This window comes from Cherax quadricarinatus, chromosome 19 (genome assembly GCF_038502225.1).
Source record: "Cherax quadricarinatus isolate ZL_2023a chromosome 19, ASM3850222v1, whole genome shotgun sequence".
In the NCBI taxonomy this organism is placed as follows: Eukaryota; Metazoa; Arthropoda; class Malacostraca; order Decapoda; family Parastacidae; genus Cherax; species Cherax quadricarinatus.
In genome coordinates this window covers 37540129-37551241 of record NC_091310.1, presented here as the reverse complement: position 1 = coordinate 37551241, position 11113 = coordinate 37540129, and the positions used below count along the sequence as shown (strand labels likewise).

Sequence of the window (11113 nt, the reverse complement as noted above, 5' to 3'; positions counted from 1 at the left end):
ATTTGATGTGCTCAGCATGTAAATAAATATATACCTTGGTATAGTACTTCACAGCTGCGTTTTTGTCTTGAATCCGCTGTAGTGTTGGTCTTCAGGGAGAGAAGAAAGTGTTGTGTTGGTGAGTCCGGCACCTCTCTAACCACTTTGAAAACTGCTGATAATTATGGTATCTGTGATAACTGGGGTATCTGAATGGTTTCACTGAATTAAACTGTGTTTTGGTGGAAAGAAAGAAAATGTTGTAGGGCTCGATATACTGGCTGTGAAACCAAGAATGCTAAGTCTGTTAAAAAAAAAAAAACGACTGAAACCTGCAATCGTTGGGTTTATTTACACCGATTCAGATTTAGTATTAAGTTGTGATGAATTGTTTTGAAAACCGACAAGTTTGGGTAGGGGAGAAGGAGGGAGTTGAAAGAAAGGGAGGGTATGTATGAGTGTGGTATGCTGAGAGAACCCAGTAGGTATGTCAGAGGGCGCCTGCGCATGTGACAATTAACATACCTCTGATATCAACTTGTGGGTGATGTGGTCAGCCACCGGACTAAGAGTGTTGATGCTATCATGTGGATGTTTGTATTGTGCTTATTGAGTATATAACAGTAACTATTAAAGCTATTTAGAATAGGTGTTTTTTTAATACTATGTGTGTGTGTTTTTTAGGAGAGCTGCTGGTGTTTTGATGTGTGTTTTTGTGTAGATGTGGTTACGATAAGCGTTTGCGATAATCTACAATACCGTCGTTCTACACGAATCCCAAGTGCCCGACGCTAGCTAAACATTGCCGCTATCGTCGGGGGCTCCGCGTCAAGCCTGGTCAGCGCTGTACAAGGGCTCCTGGATCTGCCGCAATGCTCACTTTCTGTTGATTCTGAATCCATACTGGTCCCACTCGACGCCCTGGCGACGGAGCTCCTCGGCGAGGCGGATCTGTTCGATGGCGTGAGCAGGGAGGGGGGGGCCCGTGGGGATGAGGTTGGACTGTGGGCGGTAGCCGAGCTCGTCAGCGACGTACTGGACCTCACCGATGGTGCCGTCATCGAGAGGGAACCTGAGGGAGGAGAACGTAGGCGTCATAAAAAAGAAAAGCGAAGTGATTCAAAAGGCGTTCGCCTTGATGCTGACTCAAGGCTCTTGATTCAAGTCTTTCGAATAAACCTATTCTTCTTTAGAATAAACCTTATTTTCTATTATTCTTCAGTCGCTGTATGAGCCTTCTGTGTTTAGCAATTTCTCAAAATATCCACTCAGTGTTGTGAGGAATTTGCTGATATTTACTGGTGTCTTTTAGAGAGACGAGTTGAATGAGAATTGTCACTATTGTTGTCTGACTTGTGAGTCACGACGGGAAACAAAGGAAGGAAGGTAAAAGTTAGGGAGGATGAAGTGAAGGTGGAAAGTTGGTATGTGTGTGTGTGTGTGTGTGTGTGTGTGGAGGACGGGGTGAGAGGGAAGGAAGAAGTAATAAATCTGGGGAGAGAACGAGTGATAACTGGAGAGAATGACAGTGGCTGGACGGCGTGAGAGGGAAAGATAGGAGAGGTAACAAAAGATAACAAAAGAGAACTGGTGGCGGTGGCAGATATACAGGACAGACGAGCGAGAGCAAAGAATCTAACAATGCTCACTCTCATTACTGGAAAAAATAATAGCTTTCCAGGAATCTTTAGCTACTGATGCTCTGAACAGATATAGTTCGGACCATCACTGCATCACTAAATTGCTACCCTTTGTATAGTAAAACTAAGTTCTCGAAATCGGAATGTACAAACTCAACTTGGCAAGGTATGTGTCTCTGTTGCCTCTAGTCACTTCTGCTCTAAGCTGACCACCTTCAAGAAAAAGGTAAAGGGTACCTTTGATGATTATAAATTGATCTTAATCAAAGAAATAATAATAATAATAATAATAATAATAATAATAATAATAATAATAATAATAATAATTATAATAATAATAAATAATAATAATAATAATAATAATAATAATAATAATAATAATAATAATAATAATAATAATAATAATAATAATAATAATAATAATAATAATAATAATAAGGGAAGGATACTGAGTGTAGGAAGGTCTACTTTTTTTTTTCACACGAGAACGGGTCTTCCTAATCGTGAGATTGAGAAAAACGAAGATTCACTGTACAGGTTTCGTCTCTTCTTGTGGGTCATCCACACGAGTTACATCACCAGGGAGGGACACTCACACAGCAAAGATGTTCGTATTAAACACTCACACAGTGGTAGGATACTCTCTCAAGAGAAAGGTATATTAACTTGAGGGATAGACACTCACATGAGAGGAGTACTTGCAGGATGGAAAGATGCGTAAGAGAAAGATACTCAGGAGAAAGATACAGAAGAGAGAGAGAGAAAGAGAGAGAGACAGAGAGAGAGACAGTCACCAGAAAATCCTAAAATGAGAGAAAGATCGTCGAAGGATGAAATTATTCTTGCACAAATGGAAGATATCACCTGAGAATGCGCTCATACGAGTAAAAGATAATTAAATAAGAGAAAGATAAACACAGAATGGAGAGACGAGCAAGAAAAGAATATTCGCAGAAAAGACTGACACTCTCACGAAAGACGAAAAACACAATTGAGATCATTACCCATTAGTGAGACGAAAGAGAGACTGAGGAGTCCTGGAAGACGAGAAAATCTTAAGGCAGAAGAAATGTATATTCGTCAACATATGCTAAGCCCTTGAAAGTACTAACGTACGTTGAAGGGCTTTTGAGTCCGGACGAAGGGCTTTTGATCCAGATAAATGGGGCGTCCCTCCTATTCCTTGAGTGAAGCTTGCTTACCTATCATAGGTAAATGTAATCATGCGTGTTTGTGTTTGAATGTGCACAGTTGTCATGATTTATCTTTAAGGCAAGAGCTAGGGAGGGATAAGGTGAGAGATGATAGTGAGGATGACAGTGAGAGGTGGTAGTGAGAGGTGATAGTGAGGGGGGATACTGAATGCACTATTGACCTAATGTGCAGGTGAAAGTTACCTCTGTGTATGTGTGTGAGAGAGATTACCTATTTATAGTCACAGGTTCAGAGCGATACTGCTGGTGGTCCGCTTTCGATATTATTATTATTAGCATTCTACCTTTTCTCCAGGATGCTAGCTCCCAGGTACCTGTTTACTGGTAGGTGGGGAGGAGCTGCAGGTGTAAGGAGACTAGTGTCCAGGTACCTGTTTACTGGTAGGTGGGGAGGAGCTGCAGGTGTAAGGAGACTAGTGTCCAGGTACCTGTTTACTGGTAGGTGGGGAGGAGCTGCAGGTGTAAGGAGACTAGTGTCCAGGTACCTGTTTACTGGTAGGTGGGGAGGAGCTGCAGGTGTAAGGAGACTAGTGTCCAGGTACCTGTTTACTGACAGGTGGGGAGGAGCTGCAGGTGTAAGGAGAATAGCGCCCAGGTACCTGTTTTCTGGTAGGTGGGGAGGAGCTGCAAGTGTAAAGAAACTAACACCCAGGTACCTCTTTACTGATAGGCGGATAGGAGTCGAACCTGTGTCCTTTCGGGTGTATTCAAACTACCCTAAATTCTAAGTCACTTTCTGTGTGTGTGTGTGTGTGTGTGTGTGTGTGTGTACTCATCAATTTGTGCTTGCCTATTTGCGGTTGCAGAGGTGGAATCACAGCTCCTGGTCCCGCCTCTTCGCTTGTTGCTACTAGGTCCACTCTCTCCCTGCTCTATGAACTTTATCTGATCTCTTCTTAAACCTATGTATAGATCCACTTCCTGTGTGTGTGTGTGTGTGTGTGTGTGTGTGTGTGTGTGTGTGTGTGTGTGTGTGTGTGTGTGTGTGTGTGTGTGTGTGTGTGTGTGTGTGTGGGTGTGTGTGTGTGGGTATGTGTGTGTGTGTGTGTGTCTGTGTGTGTGTGTGTGTGTGTGTGTGTGTGTGTGTGTGTGTGTGTGTGTGTGTGTGTGTGTGGGTGTGTGTGTGGGTATGTGTGTGTGTGTGTGTGTGTGTGTGTGTGTGTGTGTGTGTGTGTGTGTGTGTGTGTGTGGGTGTGTGTGTGGGAATGTGTGTGTGTGTGTGTGTGTGTGTGTGTGTGTGTGTGGGTGTGTGTGTGGGTATGTGTGTGTGTGTGTGTGTGTGTGTGTGTGTTTGCTTTGTACGAATGCAGAATGTTAAGCTACAGGTAGGCTAGTGAATCTATTTTTTATAAGAGTTCTAATTAGAATCTTTCTCAAGACTTGAGAATAAGAGCGGACGAAGATTCGAGCCTTCACCTCTGTGCGTCCAAGAAATTCATTACCATAGTGTTTGACTTCCATGTTTCAGGGTGTTATAGACATGTTTCTTAAGATATGTGCGAGGCCAGTGACAGACTGGCCCTGAGACTTTGTGTCTCCTCTCCGAATGATGAGTCTAGATAATTATCTGACATACTGAAGAGCTCGAGTTTCTTCCTGCAGGAGACAGAAGGAGAACTCGGAGGATGATCTTCCCGCAGAAGTAGGAAGAAGGATTTTGAGAGATGGTCTTGGTGAACGAGAGGAAGGACTACGATAGATTACCTTCCTGGAGGAAAGGGAAGAGAAACTTCGAAAGGTCTTCCTGGAGGGAAGGGAAGAAAGACTTCGAAAGATGATCTTACTGAAGAAGTAGGAAGCAGGACTTCGAAAGATCGTCTTTCTGGAGGAGAGTGACGAGGGACTCAAAACATTAAATTCCTGCAGGAAAGTGAGAAAAGACTTGCGGGATGGCCTGCCAGGATGGGTGAACTCACCTGAAGAATCCTTCAATGTTGCTCTGGCCCTGAGAGCCAGGCGTGCCGACAGCGTTGACATGGATGCCATTCTCTGTCTCAAACTCGTAGCGGAAGTTGCCATCACCACGGTCCTCCCGCTCGTCTCTGAGGATTTCGATGTGTTTGTATTCGGGTCTTCCCTGATCAATTGGTCGGCTGAATTGCTGCGGGGCGGCGGCGGCGACGGCGGCCAGGCAGGCGAGGACCACCTATGTCGGGAGAAAAAGGATAAAAAAGGAAATTGTTGGGGAAAGTCTTGAAGCACAGCCGCAATGCTAATTCTGTCTGGGTTAAGAAATCCCAGCTTAGTAGTGAGATAACGACTGAGTTTAATCATGTCTGGACTTAGCAAAACTGACTTCAGTACAGATGGTCATCTATCCTTAAAAAAATTATTGCTATGAGAAACTGTGAGCTGAGAATTTCTACAAACACAAAAAATGAAGACCATTAACCTAACAACTCTAGACAGCACTCTCTTCATCGGCATATTCCAAGATGCTGGCGAAGGGCTCTCGATCCAGGGAATTGTAGCTACGTTTCCCTTCCTTTAGCCATGTATGTATGATTTCCTCTCATTCCCAGGAACTGTATAAGAATGACGGGTTTAAGGCTTCCTCGTGAACATAATAAGACTGTAGGTTGTACAAGGTTGTACAAGCATACATCTGTCTAGATTGTATATTACATATGTATATATTATCTTTCATTGTTATTCAATTTCAGAGAATGTGAATGGCTGACAAGAGGCTTCCTTCATGCTTCCTCACACTAAGTAATTTTCCGTCTACCCTCAACGAGGCTTCACCAGTATTAGCGACGCCTGAAACACGGAGCTCAGGAGAGGAAAGACGCAGAAGAGATATAATTTTGTAAAGAGGACATATTTCCAGGATTAATTTTCCAGGAACACTCTTTTTTGGTAGCTTTCCCAGTTCTTAAGTGGCACCTATTTTATATAATTCTTAAAAAAAAAGAAGAGGACATATTTCCAGGATTAATTTTCCAGGAACACTCTTTTTTGGTAACTTTCCCAGTTCTTAAGTGGCACCTATTTCATATAATTCTTAAAAAAAAAGAAGAGGAATTAATTAAAGGAAAGTCACTTTTCTCTATTAGTCATTCCAGCTAACAAGTTCCTAGTTTCTAGCAGCCTGATAGATGTACCACATAGTCCTGGTACCTGATACCCTCAAGTATTGTCAGGAACGATATTTCTAGTTCGTTCTTAGCTAAGTCACACTAACACACTTCATTTTCTTCTAAGTGTACAAATACAATTAGGCAGTGTGTCTGGCATGCGATTAGCGGACGAAGGATCGAACCTTCACCACTCCATAAATGACCCACACGGATTTAGTGCTCCACGTAAATTCAATATTAAGAAATCAGTTTAATTTACATTTTGGGGCCACTACTAGAAATAAGTCCTTAGTTCCTAGTCAGGTAAGTCGCCATCTTCAACTAAATCTTAGTTCCTAGCGAGCAGAAGTACAATCAGCATCCGAATTCTCATCAATAGTAAACACGAGTGGATGACTGAGGAACAAGCACAACACTTGGGTACATCGTAGGTTAAAAATATTACCCATTTGTTGTACATGTGTCTTATTCATTAACCCGTCGATATTGTATACTATACAATTGATCCTTTACAATGTAAAGCATCAATAGTAAGGTTAAAAAAGTCGAGTTTTAGGCCAGCAGCGGCGGGGTTGGTAAAGGCAGTCCCGAGTACTCACAAACTTCATGTTGGCTGAGCTGGCGGAGAGATGACTTGGGAAGGAGGAAGAGGAGGAAGATGATGCCCTATGAGAACTCGCGCCCTGCTTATATACCCCGAGCCGAGGCCGAGGGAGGTTTAGCCTCTAGCGGTTTTTGCTGCCCCCCTTCCCCACCTCTAAAACCAACCCCCCTCCTAACCTCACCTTCTGTTCCAGCCCCGTCTCCAGGTGGGGGTCGTGGAAGGTCGTACCGGATATGCCAGGGGTCGTGTGAGTGGTGGGGTAGTGAGGGGCGGGGCAGGGCGGACTCTGAGTGGGTGAATGGGGTAGAGGCGGTCCCATCGTGAGGGAGGTGGGGTGAGTGAGGGCGAGGGAGGGAGGGACGAGACGAAGGTAATGAAGTGACCAAGTGGTTCCTGGTCAGACAGTCACTACGTCACTGATGAAAAAAGGAACAGATTTTATGTATTTAACAGAACTTTGATTAAATCAGCATTGTACAGCTACTCTGTGTATTATTTCTTAATAATAATAATAATAATAATAATAATAATAATAATAATAATAATAATAATAATAATAATAATAATAATAATAATAATAATAATAATAATACATTGCTATCTTATACTTACAGCTGCAGGAACAAGCGTCAGTTATATTTTCTGTTATATTCCTAAACGTAGAATCTGTTTTATTGAATAAAGTAATGAAATGTGTCAGCCGGAGTTGAGAGACTTCAACAGGGTGAAGGAGATATCGACAAGCATTCCATTATGAGTTTAGTAGCTACTGCAGCTTCAGTAGGGGTGGAGTTATAGCTGCTGGCCCAGCCTCTTCACTGGTCACTACTAGGTCCACTGTCTCCCTGCTCATGGAGCTATGTATGGATCCTGCCTCCACTACATTGCTCTCCAGACTATTCCACTTCCTGATAACTCTATGACTGAAGAAATACTTCCTAACATCCCTATGTCGTCAGATGAGTCACAGCTGTGTGTGTGTGTGTGTGTGTAATACACATATTCGTACATGCATACGTACATACAAATACACATAGAAGAAGAGAGGTAACGCAACTAGGAGGGAGAGGGAGTAATGGACATGGGGAAGGATAAGAAGGTTAAGCTTGGCGTGGGAAGGGACGGTCATCTTCGCCCTCAGGGGCTAGGAGGGACAGCCAAGTCCTAGATGATGTGACATTCAAAAGGTTAGAATGGATAGCCATATTCTAGTTGGTCTGATACTCAGAGGCTAGGAGGGATATGCCACATCCCAGTTGGTCTGACAATTAGAGTCTTGGAGGGATAGTTACATCCTAGTTGATCTATCCCTCAGAGGCTAGGTGGGATAGTCACATCCTGGATGGTGTAAACAACACTAACACTTACCACAATTTACAACATCTGCGGGTTTTCAGCCTTTGTTTTTCTCTCTCTCTCGCTCAACAGGAAGCTGGTGGTGTCATCACAGGACCGTGAAGATTGCATTCAAGTTCGGACCTTCAAGAGTCTGTTTCTTGAGGCTGGTGGAGGGCTCTTGATTTAGTCATTTGGAGTTGCGTTCCCCATCAACGAATCAAATCTGATTACCTCCTATTCCCCTGGTTATAAAAACTCTATGGGTTTAGCGCTTTCTCGAGAATGCAATGATAGTAAGATATGATGTATCAAACACTGAAGACGGTACACCACCAGCATAACTCTGCTGCTGTAACTACAAACACTGAAGGAGGGACACCACCAGCATAACTCTGCTGCTGTAACTACAAACACTGAAGGAGGAACACCACCAGCATAACTCTGCTGCTGCAACTACAAACACTGAAGGAGGAACACCACCAGCATAACTCTGCTGCTGTAACTACAAACATTGAAGACGGTACACCACCAGCATAACTCTGCTGCTGTAACTACAAACACTGAAGACGGTACACCACCAGCATAACTCTGCTGCTGTAACTACAAACACTGAAGACGGTACACCACCAGCATAACTCTGCTGCTGTAACTACAAACACTGAAGACGGTACACCACCAGCATAACTCAGCTGCTGCTGTAACCACAAACAATTAATGTTAATTTTACCAACATTTGGCCAACAACAACAACATATATAATGTAGTAACACTAACTTGAGAGCATGTGAGATAAATAGCAAAATACACGTGTTTTACCCAGCATTCATTAACACATGTAATAAAAAAGAGTTAGATGAATGAAGGAAGATTAACAGAATAAAGGAATATATTAAAATTAAGAGATGATGAAGAAGAAAAAATCAATCTAAAGTTAAAAAAAAGTGATTAATTAATTATTAAGTTGATATTTGCAAGAAATGGGAAACATTATTTTTGAAAATGGTATTTTTTTATGGACTAATATGTTAGAGAAACAACACAAATGAGAGAAGGAAATACACCATCCATTGTAAAGAAAGATGATTCCAGGACAGAGAGGAATAGACTCCGAGGAGAGACTTAAGGAGCTCAACATGACGACTCCAGAGGACGACTTGTGGAATAGTAAAGAAAAATATTTAGAAAAAGTCGTATTCTGATATGCTTTCTTCAATGTTGAATTCATCAGGTCAAGATGGAGTTTCAACAGATCAAGATGGAGTTTCAACAGATCAAGATGGAGTTTCAACAGATCAAGATGGAGTTTCAACAGATCAAGATGGAGTTTCAACAGATCAAGATGGAGTTTCAACAGATCAAGATGGAGTTTCAACAGATCAAGATGGAGCTTCAAGAGATCAAGATGGAGTTTCAACAGATCAAGATGGAGTTTCAACAGATCAAGATGGAGTTTCAACAGATCAAGATGGAGTTTCAACAGATCAAGATGGAGCTTCAAGAGATCAAGATGGAGTTTCAACAGATCAAGATGGAGTTTCTAAAGGTCAAGATGGAGTTTCTACAGGTCAAGATGGAGTTTCAACAGATCAAGATGGAGTTTCTATAGGTCAAGATGGAGCTTCAACAGATCAAGATGGAGTTTCAACAGATCAAGATAGAGTTTCAACAGGTCAAGATGGAGTTTCAACAGGTCAAGATGGAATTTCAACAGATCAAGATGGAGTTTCTATAGGTCAAGATGGAGCTTCAATAGATCAAGATGGAGTTTCAACAGATCAAGATGGAGTTTCAACAGATCAAGATGGAGTTTTAACAGGTCAAGATGGAGTTTCAACAGATCAAGATGGAGTTTCAACAGATCAAGATGGAGCTTCAACAGATCAAGATGGAGTTTCAACAGATCAAGATGGAGCTTCAACAGATCAAGATGGAGTTTCAGCAGATCAAGATGGAGTTTCAACAGATCAAGATGGAGTTTCAACAGATCAAGATGGAGCTTCAACAGATCAAGATGGAGTTTCAACAGATCAAGATGGAGTTTCAACAGATCAAGATGGAGTTTCAACAGATCAAGATGGAGTTTCAACAGATCAAGATGGAGTTTCAATAGATCAAGATGGAGCTTCAACAGATCAAGATGGAGTTTCAACAGATCAAGATGTAGCTTCAAAAGATCAAGATGGAGTTTCAACAGATCAAGATGGTGCTTCAACAGATCAAGATGGAGCTTCAACAGATCAAGATGGAGTTTCAACAGAACAAGATGGAGTTTCAACAGATCAAGATGGAGCTTCAACAGATCAAGATGGAGTTTCAACAGAACAAGATGGAGTTTCAACAGATCAAGATGGTGCTTCAACAGATCAAGATGGTGCTTCAACAGATCAAGATGGAGCTTCAACAGATCAAGATGGAGTTTCAAAAGATCAAGATGGAGTTTCAACAGATCAAGATGGAGCTTCAACAGATCAAGATGGAGTTTCAACAGATCAAGATGGAGTTTCAACAGATGAAAATGGAGCTTCAACAGATCAAGATGGAGTTTCAACAGATCAAGATGGAGCTTCAACAGATCAAGATGGAGTTTCAACAGATCAAGATGAAGTTTCAACAGATCAAGATGGAGCTTCAACAGATCAAGATGGAGTTTCAACAGATCAAGATGGAGTTTCAACAGATGAAAATGGAGCTTCAACAGATCAAGATGGAGCTTCAACAGATCAAGATGGAGCTTCAACAGATCAAGATGGAGTTTCAACAGATCAAGATGGAGTTTCAACAGATGAAAATGGAGCTTCAACAGATCAAGATGGAGTTTCAATAGATCAAGATGGAGTTTCAACAGATCAAGATGGAGTTTAAACAGATCAAGATGGAGTTTCAACAGATCAAGATGAAGTTTCAACAGATCAAGATGGAGCTTCAACAGATCAAGATGGAGTTTCAACAGATCAAGATGGAGCTTCAAAAGATCAAGATGAAGTTTCAACAGATCAAGATGGAGCTTCAACAGATCAAGATGGAGTTTCAACAGATCAAGATGGAGCTTCAACAGATCAAGATGGAGCTTCAACAGATCAAGATGGAGTTTCAACAGATAAAGATGGAGCTTCAACAGATCAAGATGGAGTTTCAACAGATCAAGATGGAGTTTCAACAGATCAAGATGGAGTTTCAACAGATCAAGATGGAGCTTCAACAGATCAAGATGGAGTTTCAACAGATCAAGATGGAGCTTCAACAGATCAAGATGGAGTT

General features: G+C 41.9%; 1 protein-coding gene across 1 annotated transcript; it reads right to left on the bottom strand.

Annotated features, from left to right (window-relative positions):
• Window positions 1–286: 286 nt before the first annotated feature.
• Window positions 287–6645, bottom strand: LOC128688306 (cuticle protein AMP2). The gene is made up of 3 exons (XM_053776068.2): window positions 6513–6645; window positions 4750–4979; window positions 287–1051 (listed from the first exon to the last, which is right to left on the bottom strand). Exons 1-3 carry the CDS (start codon window positions 6519–6521, stop codon window positions 856–858), a joined length of 435 nt encoding a protein of 144 aa, XP_053632043.1. The 5' UTR covers window positions 6522–6645; the 3' UTR covers window positions 287–855.
• Between the last annotated feature and the right edge of the window lie 4468 nt (window positions 6646–11113).